Source organism: Nilaparvata lugens, chromosome 1 (genome assembly GCF_014356525.2).
Source record: "Nilaparvata lugens isolate BPH chromosome 1, ASM1435652v1, whole genome shotgun sequence".
NCBI classification, from domain to species: domain Eukaryota; kingdom Metazoa; phylum Arthropoda; class Insecta; order Hemiptera; family Delphacidae; genus Nilaparvata; species Nilaparvata lugens.
In genome coordinates this window covers 72,213,649-72,233,466 of record NC_052504.1, presented here as the reverse complement: position 1 = coordinate 72,233,466, position 19,818 = coordinate 72,213,649, and the positions used below count along the sequence as shown (strand labels likewise).

At 34.5% G+C, this 19,818-nt stretch overlaps 1 protein-coding gene across 1 annotated transcript; it reads right to left on the bottom strand.

Moving 5' to 3' along the window:
- Nucleotides 1–432: 432 nt before the first annotated feature.
- On the bottom strand, nucleotides 433–1,074 carry LOC120353834. The gene has a single exon (XM_039439021.1). The coding sequence runs from the start codon at nucleotides 1,072–1,074 to the stop codon at nucleotides 433–435; it is 642 nt and encodes a 213-aa protein (XP_039294955.1).
- Between the last annotated feature and the right edge of the window lie 18,744 nt (nucleotides 1,075–19,818).

The window sequence follows — 19,818 nt, the reverse complement described above, 5'->3', positions numbered from 1 at the left end:
TCTTTGAATTTACTGTACATTTACAATGAATGTAGTAAATACGGTACTTATTACTTCAAGGAACATAGTAATAATAAATAAGAACATAATACTTGAATATTCATTATTCTATCAATTTATTACAAACTTACTATCTTAATTAAATACTACAATATAGATGGAACAATAATCAAATTTAATAATAATGATGATAATAACAAAGTAGAAGAGGCATGATTAAGAAAAGTACATGTGAATGATTTTCTATTCTAAGATTGGATTGTTACTAGAAATTGAGTTGGGAGGATTGAAAATGAAATTGGAAATTCTTTTAATGTACAGGGTGGGGCAGAGCCGACTGACGAGTTTGAAAGGGTTATAAATAATGAACGGAGAAACTTAGAAAAAAATGGTTTGGTTTATTGAATTCAGCTCGAAAAATAGTTTTTAGTGTTAGTTTTTGAAAATTATATCGGTTAAATGGCGGCCATCAGCAGCTATACACTGATGTAGCCTATTTTTGAAATTTTCAAACGCATTTTGGCATATTGCCACTGGTAAGGCCTGAATCTCCTCCCTGATTTTCTCCTTAAGCTCTTCCAAAGTGTGTGGGCGATGTTTGAAAACCTTTTCTTTGAGGTAGCCCCACAGGAAAAAGTCACAGACACTCAAATCGGGTGAGCGTGCCGGCCACTTCACGTCCCCCCTCAGAGAGATAAGTCGCCCTGGGAACATTTCTCTCAACAAATCCATTGAAATGCGCGCTGTGTGGGCTGTAGCCCCATCCTGCTGAAACCATATTTCCCCCAAGTCTTGTTCCTCAGCAAGTTCTTCCAATTTGGGTTGCAGAAACGTTTGTAACATTGTGACATAACGCTCGGAGGTGACAGTGACGGTGATGTTGTCATCTTCGAAGAAGTATGGCCCTATCACTCCAAATTGAGAAACGGCACACCAAACTGTCACTTTTGGTGAATTAAGTGGTCTTTCATGAAGTTGTCGAGGGTTATTTGCTGCCCAGTACCGGAAGTTTTGTTTGTTGACAGCTCCACACAGATGAAAATGAGCCTCGTCACTGCAGAAAAGAGTCGCCATTGCCGGGATGCGTTGAAGCATTTCCTTGCAACAATTTTTACGGTTCAAAAAATCGGCGGCATTTAATTTTTGCACAATCATGATTTTATATGGATGAAAAAACAAATGTTCATGAAGAATCCTCCTAATTTAACGGCTGGACATCCCCAAAGCTATTGCATACCTGCGTGCAGAACGCCTCGGTGATTGCTCGACTGCTGCTCTCACAATTTCAATATTTTCGGGAGTTCTCACTGTTCTTGGTGCGCCATGTCTTCTTTCTTGTCGTGTACTACCAGTTTTCTCGAGTTGACGAACCCACGCTCTGATAGAGTTCACAGATGGGACGGGTTTGTGGACAGGAATGTTAAAATGTCGTCGAAACGCCCGTTGAACTGCAATAATCGAATGTTGATTTTTGTAAAAAGCGCGAACAACATAACCGCGATGCTCTCCCGTCCAATTCATGATGCACACTAAAAACTATTCTCCCGGGACTGTACAATGACGCCCACCGAGCCTGCCTACTCCCACCACAGGCTGAGCAGTGCACCCTCCAAACTCGTCAGTCGGCTCTGCCCCATCTTGTACATTGCAAATGGAAATGCAGTAAGTAATGATTACTTCAAGAAACATAATATTAATACTAGAGAACATAAAAATAACAAATTCATGATACTGTCAAAGAAACTTACTAGGCCTACCTAAATTACTTAGGCCTACTTTTTAAGAAGTTAAAATTAATTAGAAAATGGTATCTTGTAGCATTTATTAAATGAGATCAAAGTACATTGAGATAAAAACATTAAAAAAAATACATGTAAATAATAGTATTATTATAATATTCATTTTTCATTATAAGAATATAGAGTTGAAAATTGTTTGTATCCTACTCAGTTACCATTTTCTCAACCCATTTCTCATTTTTCAACTCTTCATTTGAGAAATGCAAAGGGAAGATTAATTTTTATGACTTTGCTGCTCTTCTGAAGAATGAATTGCAACTTCGAAAAGTATTTTTCATCCTTCTCATGTCTCTTCCTCTCCAACATCTGGCAAAATATTTCTTACAGATGCAGAGGTCTCAAGGCCCCAATGAATTGGAGAAGGCTCATCAAATCCTTCTTCTTTTCAACAGAAATTCTGTTCGAATTACTGTAGCGTAATTGGGGCTTCAGAACCCCTCGACGTCCTCTCCTATTTAAGTTAAGTCTATGGAACATCTCATCTTCATCAAGGGATAAAAAAGGTATCCGGGGTGATTCTTCTCATACCGAAGCCATTTGACATCTCGCCAGTTAAACGGTCTCCCTCGTCATCAACTTTTCGAAGTTGCAAGTCATTCTTCAGAAGAGCAGCAAAGTCATAAAAATCTTCCCTTTGCATTTCTTTCACAAGAAACGGTTTTTTCCGGTTTGTCTGATGAGCTGTGCCCAATCAATATTTCCATTGAACTTTTTCTTCTTTTTTTCAATAAGACTATGGTCGGAATCACACTCCATATGAGTGTGGCCGGATAAGAGGAACTTGTGATCAATTTTTTCCAATGTTGTCGAATCCTGTAGTGCGACCAGACACATCACTGCCACGTGACTGTTTTTATTTTGGCCAGCACATGTGTCAGAGTACATGATTAGATGCTCTACCTCTGCTTCCAAATTGGTCATGTCATTATAAAGACAGGAGCCTATCTCATTTGCTCCTTTAGCAGCAATCCCCTCATGCCAGAGGAAGCATTTCGGCTGCCCACTGTCACAATCATGAACTGTTAAATTAAAAGTCCATAACTGCCTCAAATAAAATGCAACGGAGCTGTTCACCATGGGCGTTGGAAGACATTGCTGAAGATCAAAAGCGATAGTTTTCATTGTATCATAAGCTTTTGTCATTAACTTGTCACGTTTCTTTGAATCATATGCTGCGTCTGCTTTTATTTGGTGGTCTTTCAACTGTTCCTTTAATGTCTCAGTTTCATCACCTCCCAGTTGAATTTTTAGAGTCAATTTGTCACACGTGGCACAAGTGTCAACTTTTGGCTTTTTTATGCAAAGTTTCATATTGTGAAACTCCCTCTCAAAGATGCAGCGACTCACCTATGAAGGCCTCAATTTTTTTCAATTACAGAATCAGAAATTTTGTTTTTGGGTTCAGCAGAGCCTCTCTTGTCTAACTGTATAATACCAGAGAGGGAAAATCGTTTCTTCTGGATAACTGTTTCAAGGAATCTGTTCTTTCTCACCAAAAACTTTCATGAAGCATGACTTCACAATTTCTGTTTCACTCCATCAATATTCACAAAATAATCAACAGTTATCTGCCTAAATTTCTCACTAGCTCCTCTCTCTCTTGATTTTTCTCATGTTTCAATTAGGCTTGCAATAAAGTCTAACCTTCTATTAAAATTCCCAATAGACCAATACTCTTCAAATAACGCTTTTTGTTTTTCAGCTGTGAGTTTTTCTTTACATTTATTCCTACATGCACTCAATTCCTCTAATTTTCGTGCTGCTACTTTTTTCTTAGTACCTGTTTCATATTCTAGACCTTGATTTAGAGAATACTTACGTTCCTCTTTAGACCTTCGAGTTTCACCTTTCAAACCCCGTTTTCTTAGCAGCCCTCTTTTTGTGAGTAAAATTTCACTCGAACTACTCTGAAGTACTTCATCTGATGATGGCCGCACCTTCTTAAACGGAGGAGCCTGCTCCTCATCAGAGTCGGATGGACAGTGGTTAGTTTCATCAACATGGTCCGGATCAGCATCAGAATCGTCCATATTATCAAAAACGTCCTCCAATATTTCCATGTGATCATCTGAAAAAGAGGAGTTTATGATTAGTTATAGCAGGATGATAGATACTACTTAATAAAATTGATACAGATATAAAATTGATACAGGATGGATACACAATGAATATAGGATGGATCCACAACTCAAAAAAAACATTCCAAACACAACTCACACAATGTCTCAACTCATGTGAACATGTAAATCAACCCACCTTCATTCCCATTGATATCTTTGTCAACTTTTTCCAATTCATTCTCTACAGCAGGACAGTGACCAGTTTTAGCATCATAATCAAGATTGGCATGAGAATTGCCCATATTATGAAAAACGTCCTCCAATATTTCCATGTGATCATCTGAAAAAGAGGAGTTTATGATTAGTTAGAGCAGGATGATGGATACACAATTGTAACGATTTTTACTGGTTAAGGTTGATTGACCGTCTCCTGTTTATATAATAATTACTATCAATTATTTATATTCGAATACCCTTTTTTTTTATTGAGAGCAACTAGTTAAACGTACGGATACAATCAATCAAACATACCAAATTAATTTACTCGATTCTCACTATATACTTGGTGTGACGAAGGATTATTCAAAATTTAAAAACAGTAGTGGAAGTCAGTTGTATAATTTACAAAAAAAAAAAAAACAAAAATATTCAAAAGCAATACAAAAACTATTTGAGATGAATATTCCCCAGAATTCAAACTTTAAAATATTAATTAACGGTTTAAAGATTTTTCAAATTAATAAATTTTAGAAATTAATAAATATTAAATTCTACAAATACCTGTATGTACATATCGCAGAAGTGAGGGGCCCCAAACACTTGTATTTATTTTAGATTATCGAAGTATTTATTTGAAACTTTTCACACTCACATAATTTTCACGTATTATTTCATTTCGCGCACAAATTAACTTCCCCCAGAAATCCCTATCTTCTTCTGATTTTGGGCTGGATCTGCTGGATTACTAATCCTTTTTGTAATTTGCTCATAATCCAGGTGGAGAATTGTAGGCGACTTGAAACGGAGCTCTCATGTGAATTTGAAGCTATTCCTCTTCAGTCCCACAACCTTATTTATTACTAAATTCTGATTTTTATGGTCAGATATGAACTTATAGAGTTAACTTACCATGAAAAACATTTAAAATTTTTTTTCCATTTTCAGTTTTCCAGGAAAATGTGGTACACATATGTGTACCTCCGGTTACGAAACCAAAACCTTTTGAATCATATGAATCTCATACTATTCTATATAATTTGTCATCTAAAGAGTGAATAGTTGAACTGCAAATTCTAGACTGATGGGAATAATAAAAATATAGGATTTAATCATATTTATATTATTTAATAACAATTATTCCAAATTAAATATTCATTCTATTACTTGTATCAATAGTTTTTTGAACAAACTTATTCTCTAATTCTATGCTAAAATCAGATACAATAACTTACTTCTAGAGATAGAAAAATGGTAGTACAAAAATGATTATAATTATTATAATTACGGAATCAAATCAATAAATAAGAATTAGAATAATAGAAAGTTTCATTTTGTGTGGTATTTCTTGAAGCAATTGTTCTTAATGATACACAAATACATTTTGCATTTTACACACTGTACCCTGCACCTTGATTTGCAACCAGTATTTCTACATTTTGATGCGTATTTGTCATTTTTGTATTCAGGTAAGTGGCCCACCCCATCAAACCTCACCTCTGGAACTGGCTGTGGTACAACCTTCCTACTTCGTTTAGGTTGAGGTTCATCTACATCATCACTAGATGATTCATTGTTCTCATCAGATGATTCACTCTCCCTTCTTGTGACATGGATTGGCAATGCAATTCTTCTGGAGAATCTGACACCAGGAGGAGCTCCTCCATAACCTATCAGACCTCGAGCTATGCGCATGCGGTAGCTAATGAGTGGCAGAACCTGTGTCTTGGGTATACCACTCACCCTGCAGCACCGCCTGTACATAAGCCAACAGTTCACTATTACAAGGTCCACAAAATGATTATAAAACCTTACTGTCCATTTCCTTGTACGTACATTACTTCTGTAATATGCTAATAGCCTATCACACAAATCAATACCACCCATACTGCGGTTGTATGAGTTTACAATTGCTGGCTGATTTACATCGATTTTTGCTTTGGCTTCCTTGGACCATCTTTTGCAGCTGGTAGTTGGTTCAGATCCAACACAAGTGGAAAGGAGTGTTACAGCCTTGTTGTCTTTCCAAGACACTACACCTACTTTGCCATCTTCCCTAACCAACTCACACCACTCTCCTCTTCTAAGAGATTTATCCTCTTTCAATTTCATTTGTGCTCCAGCCAATCGGTTTCTCATAACCGTTCCAGTAATAAAAATATTCTTTTGGAGCATGTAATCTGCAAGCTTGACACTGGTAAAAAAACGGTCTGTGTACAGGACATGTGTACCAGTATTTGGAATGGTTTCTGCTAGAATTTTGACTACTGATGCACCCAAGCCTAATTCTTTGAGGTCAGCATCACAGACTGTACCCTTCCCAACATAAATTAAAAAATCTAAAAGCAACCCATCTGGAGCTGCTAAGACAAAGTTTTTAAGCCCTAGAGGGTTTGGCTTAGATGGGACATACTGCCTAAAAGGACATCTCCCTGCAAAGGGGATCATTTGCTCATCGACAGCCAGATGAGAAGAACGTGGTAATTCTAAGCATTTTTTTTTATTGGCTCAATAAGGGGTCTTACTTTCCAGAGCTTATCATCTCGATTTGGAAATGTGTTGTCAGCAAAATGGATATTTTGCCTCAATTGAAAATACCTGTCTCGGGGTAGAGCATCTGCAATGACATCTATTCTCCCATCCCTACTCCAGTACATTCTAGCCTGAGGTAGCTTAAACGTTCCCATAAGGATTTCAATTCCAGTATATTTTAACAATTCAGGGACAGAAGTATTTACAGAATTATGATTGTTTTGTTGAACAGAGTATAGATTTGTTTGTTCAGCAAATAAATTGAAAAAGTCAAGATTGAGATACTCAAAAAAATCTTCTAAAAGTCCATTTGGCTCTTCTGACACCGCTGGTAAATCTGTAATTTCTGGCTCCTTGTTATCCATCCTGCAAATAAGGGCGTAATATAAGTGTTGTGTGATTGAAATATGCATGCATTGAATCAGACAACACAGAAAAAGGAATTGGAAAGCTACTTACAATGCCACCTTCCATTTCATAGGCCGAGGTTGTTGTGGTTGTGGTTGTTGATCTTGTGGATGTTGTTGAGGTTGTAGTTGGTTGCCTTCATCTTCTACAGCAGTATCATTTACAGTAGTATCATTTTCATTATCACGTTCCAGGTCCAAAGCCTCAATCTCATCTAGAATCTCATCCTCACTGAAGTCACTATCATCTAGAATCCGCAGCAACTCTTCATCTGTCAGGGCTGTGAAAAAACCCAGATTACATTGTAATAGAGTCCAATATGTATTGAATGACACTAATAAAATAGGTTAAATAGCAAAATAATATGCCACTGATGAATTTTTGGTAATCCTGTTGGCTAATATTTGTGATAGCCTACGGTACCGTACATTTTGAGGGAAGAAGGCCAATTTCTGAAAAGTTTGAATCCTATAGAATGTAATTTGTGTAAATAAATAGGTCCAGATAATATATATTAGACAGATGAATGACTTACTAAACATTTCATAGAAATAAATCGATTGAATGCAAAGTTTTATGAGAGAAAGCAAACCTAACCTATAATAGAATAATTTACTATTGCAGCCTGAAGTACACACATGTGTACCAAACCTTCAAAAGATCACAAAAATGAAATTTTAAACAGTATGGTAAATATTTTGCTACAATTCACTCACTTGAACTATTTTATAGATAATAATCATAAAATAACAGAGAAAATCACCAAATAACAATTATTACAAGCACTTACCTTGATCCATGTCTGTAGGATTCGGTTAACCTCTGCAGTGATGTTTACAAACTCGAATTGCAACGGAATAACAATAAAACAGCGCTTATGGCGGCCAGTAAGTGAACTAAAGAAGTGCACAGAAGTGTACCAACGGTTACTACAGCTCAAAATCTTATTTAATGAGAATAAAATCAACTTTGAACGATGGTGCACATATGTGTACCTATGGAATGAAGAGGGAACCAGGAAGGCAATTGATCTAAAGTTGAAGTCTGGATGGCCTGTAGTTGAAATTCTGGTAGTGGTAAAGCTGGGACCGCTGTTAGGATAAAACAATATAAACCAACTTAGTTTACTCATAATATTACTAATTATCCTGTTCGCTGATGAACAGAAAACTCAAAAAAGGATTCGATAGTAACAATTTAAAACATAAGTCATAAAATAAGATTAATGAAAATTACATTATTCAGAACTAAAATCCATCATTGCAAGTTCAAAAGAAATAATTCGAATATTACCAAAAACATTAGATTCCAACAAATTAGGATTTAATAATTTGAATTATAATTTATGTTGATAGAAACTTGAGTAACTTAAATCGTCCCATTATATTTTGAAAATTCTAACATTATATACTCAAATATGATACAAAAAATATAATTTAAACAATATAAAGAAATACAATAAATCTAATTACCTTTTTAAAGCAGATTTGGTTGCAAATTTGAAGATTTTACATTTCTGTTTTACTAATGACTGTGGTATTTTAACATATGAAGAAAACTAAAAAAAGGAGGAAACTTTCACAGACTGACTACCATTTTCATTTAGTAATTAATTACAATATTTACTTTTTACATTTTTAAAAAAATAGGAGAAAATTCTCCCTAAAAAAAACTAATTCCACCAATACGTCTGTATCATACCATGATTCAGGACAGACTAAATGAGCAAAGCAGAGGCACAATAATCTTGGTCAGAAGGCCTACGTAACTGACAATATCCAGCGAGAATAAAATCGAAGAGGAAGGGAGAAAGTGAAAGAGAAATGCTATTGAAAATTCATTATAAAGGACAAGGACAGAAAAAGGAGAACGCACAAAGGCTACTATCAAACAGAAAAGGCAAGTAAAATAATGAATATCTTTAAAACTGACAAACAAGCTCTGTCTCATTCTAACTTATAATAAAATTAGAGTGAGGTAGTTGTTTGTTGGAAATAATTCCTGAATAACAAGATAAATTACTAGATATTAGTTGTGCATGTAACATTTTGTTACATATCTCTCCCTTCTCCTTAGAATTTTACATAAGTTTCAAAAAAAATTGGACCAAAATCTTAAAATTTAATTTAAAAGCTTGAAGGAAACTACTTAAGGGACAAACCTCGTAAAAGAATTTTTTTTGTTTTCATTCTATTCATAGTGAAATCAAAGTTTACCTAAACAAAATAAAATAATAATGTTTTCAAATATATAGACCATTCTATCTATAAAAAAATTCAAAGTTTGATGATTGTCAAAGATGCAGCACCTTGTCAGAGGTAAAACATAACAAAAACTAAAAGAAACAGAGTCACCAATTAATGTTTGAGTCGGCCGCCCTCGCATCAAAAGGAATGCTGTTCTCAAAAGAAAAGAAAAGATCGGTTCTTACATTAAGCAGAGTGGCGCAGTTTGTAACGATTTTTACTGGTTAAGGTTGATCGACCGTCTCCCGTTTATATAATAATTACTATCAATTATTTATATTCGAACACCTTTTTTTTTATTGAGAGCAACTAGTTAAACGTACGGATACAATCAATCAAACATACCAAATTAATTTACTCGATTCTCACTATATACCTGGTGTGACGAAGGATTATTCAAAATTTAAAAACAGTAGTGGAAGTCAGTTGTATAATTTACAAAAAAAAAAAAAAACAGAAAAATATTCAAAAGAAATACAAAAACTATTTGAGATGAATATTCCCCAGAATTCAAACTTTAAAATATTAATAACGGTTTAAAGATTTTACAAAATTAATAAACTTTAGAAATTAATAAATATTAAATTCTACAAATACCTGTATGTACATATCACTGAAGTGAGAGGCCCCAAACACTTGTATTTATTTTAGATTATCGATGTATTTATTTGAAACTTTTCACACTCATATAATTTTCACATATTATTTCATTATTTCATTTCGCGCACAAATTAACTTCCCCCAGAAATCCCTATCTTCTTCTGATTTTGGGCTGGATCTGCTGGATTACTAATCCTTTTTGTAATTTGCTCGTAATCCAGGTGGCGAATTGTAGGCGACTTGAAACGGAGCTCTCATGTGAATTTGAAGCTATAGGAACCAGGAAGGCAGTTGACCTAAAGTTGAAGTCTGGATGGCCTGTAGTTGAAATTCTGGTAGTGGTAAAGCTGGGATAAAGAAATGCAAGATATCACTATGAAATTCATCAAAGGTTTTGTTATCTTTAATAGCAATATTTAACCTTTCAGAAAGTGGGCCAACAGTAGAAGACTGAACGATTTGGAACAAGTTTTGATCCAAAAAGTTTGATCTTTCTTTTATTGTTAAGCATAATTCAATGAACTTCAATAGTTTATCTACACTCAACCCATCAGTAATTGGGAGTTCCTTTATTATATTTTCAATAGGATTCGGTAACTTATTATAAAGATTACAAGATAGAGAACTAGAGGCAATAGTAGATGTATTCAGTATACGAGAAGCATTTGTAGTCGCTGAGTTTGCTATATTTTCATGAACAATAGCCCTTGTCTGCGATCTAGTTTCATTTTCTACTGTTTCACTCTTACAATTATTGCCACTATCATTCAATTGAATTATGGGTATATGAACGGGATTTTGCGATTGACCTTGACATGGTTCATTACTCCTAGAACTAGTGGCCATATCTGCCTCAAATATTTTATTTTTACTAAGTTCGGAAGTATAATTTTCTGCCATGCTTTGATTTAATGAAATAAGAGATGTTGTTCTACTATTATTTATCTTAGTGGTATCTTCTGATTTGTGAGCGTTTAGTTGTTCATTTAACCCTTAAGCACTGGCGCGGTTTTTTCTGACACTACTACTGGCGCGGGGGTCTGCTAGACCCCCATCATTTTTTTTTTAACTAAATATTAAAAAACTTTTTTGTCAAACTAAGTTGGTTATCTTATTCCTAGGAGTGTTTTGAATGGTTTCACTATAAATGAAGTGTATAAATATGAGAATTATCAATATTTATTGCATATCTTTGAAACTCTTACAATTTTGAGATGAAAATGTAGTGTTTTTTAGTAAAATTAAAAAAAAAATCAAAATGATATGATAATATTTATCTAACTGTCGATCCTTACTGAGAAACAATGAAAATCACTAGAAAAAATACTATTTCTTGTATTTTGATGATAGTTTGCTTATTTTATTTACTTGAATTTACCTTTATTCCAACTATGTAGAGTGATTCAAAATACACATTGATCAGCATATTACTACAAATTCAAAATTTTAGTAAATTTTTATTGTATATTAGACGAAAATAATTGACTTACATGTCATGTTTCTGCATGAAAAGGCTTATTCTGACTAATTCTGGGAGATGAGGCACTCCTCGCAAACGTTTTTCATGTGATTGACACACATTGGCTGAGAGCATTTTGAACATGAAGAACTTGTTTTTATGTCTCTACTTCTCGGACAGATAACACATCTTAATTTCTTTCTTTCACATTTGCTCTGTTGATGTTCCCTTCTTCCATTGGTACTTGGCTAATCTTTTTGGCAGAGTCTCGTAGATGTTTTGGAATGCAAGCTATGGTGGATCGCTTAGCTGCCTGTGGTCTTACCATAGCTAATCCAATTTCTTTCAAAAATAATCTTCTTGGTTGATTGATGTCGGCATTGTTGCACATGAATACCACTTGAGAATTAATTCCAGCAATGTCTAGAAGCCTGTAGAATAGAACTAGAGGCCATCGTCTGCATCTTCTCGAGGTAGAATACGTGCCACACTTCTCATCTACTACATCAACTCCTGACTTCGTGCTGTTGTAATAGGTTACTATTTCTGGTTTTTGTTGCTCTTCAGGGTCAATGTTGTCGTCGTAGTGCATACTGGAGATGAGCACAACACTCCCTTTTCTTTTGGGAGCATAAGATACAATTGTCACTGAATCTTGAAATCCAAATATGCTGCTGAGCGGCTCTCGTTGTTTTCTAGTCATCTCGAGTGGTAGTTCTCCTTTGTCTTTTCGTATTGTTCCTACATAGGTCGTTTTTTTGCCAACAACTGATACACTAAATGATAGCTAGAAAACCAATTATCAGCTGTCACATTCCTCCCTTTTCCCTCAATAGACTTGACCAAACGCAGTACAACATCATGGGGCTTATTTGATACAGCAAATGGGCTATTTTCTGGTTGCATTCCAAGATAAACCTCCATTGTTTTCACATAGAACATTTTTGCATCTGTGAGAGTGAATATTTTCAAGCCATATTTCGCTGGCTTGCTCTTCATGTATTGTCTAAATGAGCACTTGCCCCTGAATGGGACAAGTTGCTCATCAATTGTAGTGGAACAACCAAGCGTGAAGTTCTCCTCACAGTTTTGAACAAAAATTTCAAACACCTCCCTAAAGGCAGCAAATTTATCAACATTGCGTCGTTCATTCCTTGAATTGATGTCGTCAAAGCGTATACATTGCAATAAGAAATTGAATCTTTCAAAGCTCATTGTTCCATAAAATGTTTCAATCCCAAAACCATCCTGACTGAATAAGTCTTTCAAATTTCGATGACCTGCACGGAAAGATCCTGCTAGGATGAGCAGTCCGAGAAGAGCAGTGATCTCAGTGTTGTCTGTGGTACAGCAAGCTCTTTCCCTCTTGTAGTTATCAGCTCTTGTGTTGATGAAAATATTAGTATTTATTGTTATTATATCAATAATTTCATCACTAATAAAAAGTTTGAAACACTCAAGAGGCGTTTTCACTAGTTTTGCATTGTTTATAGGCCCTGGCAGGGTTCTCACAAGATTCACACTTCTTGTACGAACATTACGAGGCTCACAGTTTTTTTTCCAACGAACAAGTTTGTCTTTACTAAGCATTACTGGTATATTTCTATTCCTGGAACTGACTTCAGTATCTTCTTGTCCCCCAAGCCCTTCAACAACTGCTTCTATCACTGCACTTACTGAATTTGGTACAAAAACATCACTGGCTGTAGAAACTGTTTGTTCTTCTTGAATGATATTCAATTCATCCACTATATCTTCATTCACATCTTCAATTTCCATTTCATACCCAATATCTGGAGGTTCATCTGGCACATAAGTAGGATCAGCATCAGAGTCATCGAAAGAAGTATTAGTATCATGGTCAGAAGCACTGATATGGTCCTCTTCTGATTCTGGCTCAATGAGAATGTCTTCATCATCACTCACATCTTCAAACAGATATCGCTTGATTCTGGCTTCATTCAACTCTTGTAAATTCATTTTGAAAACTTCAAAACACAATATAAAATATGAAATAAATAGCACTTCCACTTTCAATGATAATTAATTATGAATAAAATAACTCACAAAAAATTAACACATTTACTGGCGCGGGGGTCTAGCGTCACCCCAGACACTTTTAACAGCCTACCGAACAAACAGCAGAGTGTGCAAACTGGCGAAAACTGGTTTGACGGGTTGCTAATGAACCAACTTGAAGCTACTGAGAGACACAGCAGTGCAGCCAACTCAAGTCAGTCACCAACACAAAATTTACCACTGTGGGGGTCTGGAAACACCCCGCGCCAGTGCTCAAGGGTTAAGGAATTTGGATTTACAAATTCCGGCAACACAACCTTATCAGCGTTAGGAGAATTAGGTCGACTAAAATACTCTTTTAAATCAATGAGTTGAGTGAAAATAGTTTGCGTCTTAGAAATTCTATCTTCAATTTCGTTGATAAGTTGTTGATTTTCAACTTCTTTAGCATAAAACAACAGGTGAACGATTCTGTGTCAGATATGCAAAAAAAAGGTAAGACCTTTTGTTGTATTAGTATATTTATCAATATTACTAGTAGTTGGAATACCGCTTAAAAATTTAGCTTCATTCTGCAATAGAGAGTCTATCTTTTCTAGTGCTTCTCTACTTGACTCTTCATCATAATTGATTTTGAAAATTTTTGGCTCAGGAACAATAATAATTGATGCTCTATACTTTCCCCTAAGTGTATCAACATCACAATCGCTAACGGAATCAGTTGTAATTCCTAAAGTTTCGAGTTCAAACAACAAATTTTCTTTTATCAAATAATTTGGATTGAATTTTCGATTTGGAATAAGATTAAAATTAAATTTTTCATCAACATATCTTTTGATATCCCAATAAAAATTTTCCAAGACTTTTCCAATAGTTTTAGACACTCCAAGATGAGCTCCAAGAACACTCTCATGATAATATTTGAATATTAAAGGAACAAGAATCTTTGGAACAACAACTGGTACGCATTTTGATCACTAACACTTTATTTGATATACTGTAAGGAAATTGATCAGTATTATCTTCGATTTTTTTATAATTTCAGAAAGAACAGGATCATTTTCTTGATGTTGCCTAATATCAGTAAAAGCAAGAGGAAAATCGGTGATTTTTAGGGTGTTGATCAAACTTAAATTGAGTTCATCATTATTTGTTTCTACAATTTTGTCAAGTTCCCCTAACTCATTGTCATCATGATACAATCTAGATAACGCATCTGCCAAACAATTATCTTTCCCAGCAACATGGCGAGTAACAAACTGGAAAGACATAAGTCTTATCAACCAACGCCCAAGCCTGCCAAGCTGCCGATCTTGCTTAAGTATCCACGCTAGAGCGCTATTATCAGTAAGTAAAAGAAATTTTGAATGCTGCAAGTATAGGCGGAATCTTTCCATGCCAAAGATAGCGGCATAACATTCAATTTCGTAAGTGGAATACTTACACTCTTGTTGAGATAATTTCTTGGATGCGAACGCGATCGGTTTCAAGACACCATCAATCTCTTGAGAGAGAATGGCAGAAATCGCTAAGGAACTACCGTCAGTTTGTAAAACAAATTGTTTGGAAAAATCTGCGGTAATTAGAATTGGGGGATTCATTATTGCCTTTTTTAATGTTTGAAAAGCCTTTTCATGAACATCTTCCCAAACAAACCTGACATCCTTTTTGCGTAATTCGTTCAGGGGCGAAGCGATTTGGGCATAATTTTTAATATACTTGTGAAAATATCCAGTCATCCCAATGAATCTGGCGATAGCTTTAGCATTTTTAGGACGAGGATAATTTCGAATAGAATTGGTTCGGGAAGGATCAATAGTTATCCCATTTTCAGACACTAAGTTACCCAAGAAGGAAATTTGCCTCTTAGCAAAATTTGTTTTTTCTTCTTTCACCGTCAGATTAGCCGATTTTAAACGTGATAAAACAATATTGATATGCTCCATATGCGGTTCGAAGTCTTTAGAATAGATTACAATATCATCTAGATAATGAATCAGAAATTTGAACTTGATCCCCTCAAAAAGAGTATCCAAAACAGAAGAGAGGGCTTGGGCACCTATGGATAATCCAAACGGAACTCTAAGAAAATTATAATTAGCAGAAGGAGTACAAAAACTAGTTAAATGTTTACACTTTTCGGAAAGACCTAACTGGTAGTAGGATTGATTCAAATCGAGAACAGAAAAATATTTCGCTCCATTGAACCAGTGAAACATATTTTCTATATTTGGCAAAGGAGTAGCATCCAATGCTATTTTGCGATTTAAACTACGAAAATCTACCACTACTCTATGTCCACCATCTTTTTTTGACACAAGGAAACAAGGACTAGAATAATTTGAGTTAGATTTTTCAATAATTCCTTCTTCAAGCATTTTCTTAATTTTCTGATTTAGAATCTCCATTCTCATAGGATTTAATTGATAGGGAGCTTTCCTCACAGGTTCGTTATCAAGCAATCGGATTTCATAATCAACTAGATTACATCGGCCTAATTTGTGCGTTAATACATCACCAAATTTATTTAGTAAGGTACCTAATTTTTCCTTTTGAATAGGACTCAAATACTCTTCTCCCTGATCAGTAGAAATCCCATATATTTTCTTTAGTAATTCTAGTTTAGGATTACTTTCAAAAGAGAATTTAACTTGTGGTTTGAAACTGAAATAATATCTATTGTTAAACAGATCTGATACTAATTGAGAATATTGAATGAAATCACAACCTAACACAATAGGAACTGCTAATTCTTCATGAATATAAAATTTAAATTTCCAGCTAAAGTTTTCAATTTTTATTTTAAGCATTACGGTATCCTTTAGTTGCAACTTACTTTTGTTAGCAGTGACACACATTTGAACATCTTCTTCAATTTGCATATAAAATAAATTTTCTCTCTAGTAACAATTGAATAAATAAATAGTTGCCCATAATTAGATTGTTATCCCTACGTCAACTTCATTCTATCGTACAACCTTTCGCAAAAGTTGGCATTCGCGTATGGTTTTATCTCTTCACATATTGTCATTAGTTGTTGATGAGCAAGAACTCTCTCCTGCATACTCCCGCCCCTCATAGCTCTCTCCATCTGTACTACTTTTCCTTGCCCAACCACTTAATAACTGCCCAAAACGCCTCTTTTCTTGTTGCAGCCTTTGTAGATAATCTTTTTGGACTAGAGCCACCGCAGCCTGAAGATCTTGTAGTTTGTCGGGGATATCAGAGAAGACGTTGAAGCTGGCAGCCTCTGCCCCTAGGCTCATCTGGTCCAAAGGAACGAGTAGGTCGGACGCTATGACTTCTGAGCTGCCACACATGGCATCCACGACCACTGTAGTGCTTCTTGGCTGCCATTGGACCAATTGTTCTATGTAGGTAGAAGACAAATTCGTTTTGGTGGAAACACAATAAAAGGCAATGGCTCTCCATAGCTCGGCGTTGACAATAGCACTTATTCCTATGCCAATGTATGACTCTATGTCTTTCTTGCTGTACAACATCTCTGTAGCTCGTCGGGAGTCCTCTATCTCTTTGGGTATCTTGTCTGTGCTGAGTCTCATCGTTGGTTTGAAGGGGTTCTTCTTTGTGGAAAGACAATACTTTAGGAGTAGATCAACGGCTTCTTGAGTCTGGTTCACATTTCTTCTTATTTCCCTGTAGAGATCACTTGTTTGGAGCCTATCCAGGTTATGCACTTTTTTCCTAAGAGATTGAAGATTTATCATTGTGAAATTTGATTGACTTTTGGCACCAAGTCTTTATTAACATTAAGGATCGGTTCTTACTGTATAAGAAAATGATACACAGAAAACGCGTCTGTAATCAGTGCATCAAGAAACAGATAAAACTCAGATTACTCAGATTAAAGAGTAAGCGCAGTTTGTAACGATTTTTACTGGTTAAGGTTGATTGACCGTCTCCTGTTTATATAATAATTACTATCAATTATTTATATTCGAATACCTTTTTTTTATTGAGAGCAACTAGTTAAACGTACGGATACAATCAATCAAACATACCAAATTAATTTACTCGATTCTCACTATATACTTGGTGTGACGAAGGATTATTCAAAATTTAAAAACAGTAGTGGAAGTCAGTTGTATAATTTACAAAAAAAAAAAAAAAAACAGAAAAATATTCAAAAGCAATACAAAAACTATTTGAGATGAATATTCCCCAGAATTCAAACTTTAAAATATTAATAAACGGTTTGAAGATTTTTCAAATTAATAAATATTAAATTCTACAAATACCTGTATGTACATATCGCAGAAGTGAGGGGCCCCCAAACACTTGTATTTATTTTAGATTATCGAAGTATTTATTTGAAACTTTCCACACTCACATAATTTTCACGTATTATTTCATTTCGCGCACAAATTAACTTCCCCCAGAAATCCCTATCTTCTTCTGATTTTGGGCTGGATCTGCTGGATTACTAATCCTTTTTGTAATTTGCTCGTAATCCAGGTGGAGAATTGTAGGCGACTTGAAACGGAGCTCTCATGTGAATTTGAAGCTATAGGAACCAGGAAGGCAATTGATCTAAAGTTGAAGTCTGGATGGCCTGTAGTTGAAATTCTGGTAGTGGTAAAGCTGGGACCGCTGTTAGGATAAAACAATATAAACCAACTTAGTTTACTCATAATATTACTAATTATCCTGTTCGCTGATGAACAGAAAACTCAAAAAAGGATTCGATAGTAACAATTTAAAACATAAGTCATAAAATAAGATTAATGAAAATTACATTATTCAGAACTAAAATCCATCATTGCAAGTTCAAAAGAAATAATTCGAATATTACCAAAAACATTAGATTCCAACAAATTAGGATTTAATAATTTGAATTATAATTTATGTTGATAGAAACTTGAGTAACTTAAATCGTCCCATTATATTTTGAAAATTCTAACATTATATACTCAAATATGATACAAAAAATATAATTTAAACAATATAAAGAAATACAATAAATCTAATTACCTTTTTAAAGCGGATTTGGTCGCAAATTTGAAGATTTTACATTTCTGTTTTACTAATGACTGTGGTATTTTAACATATGAAGAAAACTAAAAAAAGGAGGAAACTTTCACAGACTGACTACCATTTTCATTTAGTAATTAATTAAGATATTTACTTTTTACATTTTTAAAAAAATAGGAGAAAATTCTCCCTAAAAAAAAACTAATTCCACCGAATACGTCTGTATCGTACCATGATTCAGGACAGACTAAATGAGCAAAGCAGAGGCACAATAATCTTGGTCAGAAGGCCTACGTAACTGACAATATTCAGCGAGAATAAAATCGAAGAGGAAGGGAGAAAGTGAAAGAGAAATGCTATTGAAAATTCATTATAAAGGACAAGGACAGAAAAAGGAGAACGCACAAAGGCTACTATCAAACAGAAAATGCAAGTAAAATAATGAATATCTTTAAAACTGACAAACAAGCTCTGTCTCATTCTAACTTATAATAAAATTAGAGTGAGGTAGTTGTTTGTTGGAAATAATTCCTGAATAACAAGATAAATTACTAGATATTAGTTGTGCATGTAACATTTTGTTACACAATAAATAAAGAATTGATACAGAATGGATACACAATAAATATAGGATGGATCCACAACTTAAAAAACATTCCAAACACAACTCACACAATGTCTTAACTCACCTTCATTCCCATTGATATCTTTGTCAACTTTTTCCAATTCATTCTCTACAGTAGGACAGTGACCAGTTTCATCATCATATTCAAGATTAGCCCACATTATCAAAAACGTCCTCCAATATTTCCAAGTGATCATGATCATCTGAAAAAGAGGAGTTTATGATTAGCTATAATTATGGTCCTGAAAGTATTCAATCAAAGAGCAATACAGTAATAATTATTTTTCAATCCAAGAATAATTATTTTTTGATTACAATCGTTAATATTAATTTTTTCCTCGTTTATTTGCCTATGCATGGTTTCAAACTTTTTAGAGCAGGGAATGAAGCTACCGTACCACATGACATAAACAAATCTACAAATGCACATCATTATAATATTATAGGCTATTTCAAATCAACTCCACTCATGTTCACAGCCAAAAACAAAAAATAATTTTGAGAAAAAATATGAAAATACACACAAGATTTATCAGAGAGAAATTAATTTAATTTATTGTAACTATGTGAAAATATAGCCTATCATAAGTTTATAACAATGTAAGTTTTGAGGCTAAGTCTTCTCAGATAGTGACTGGGAAGAAATATCAATTTCAAAATAAGAGAATCAACTCACCTTTATTTCCATTGAGATCTTTGTCCAAATTATTCTTTGCAAGTGAAACCAATTTCCATTCTCTTCCAGACATTGTTGCAGAAATTTATCATGTATGCTGCTACAAATTTTAATCAACTAATCAACCTATTGATGAGGAAGGTGCTATTTACAATGTCAAAGGAGGTTATGTTGCAGAAATAAAAC

Bases quoted from the DNA above. Each gene is read 5' to 3' on its own strand.
- LOC120353834 (XM_039439021.1), bottom strand. From the start codon at position 1,074: ATGGCGACTCTTTTCTGCAGTGACGAGGCTCATTTTCATCTGTGTGGA.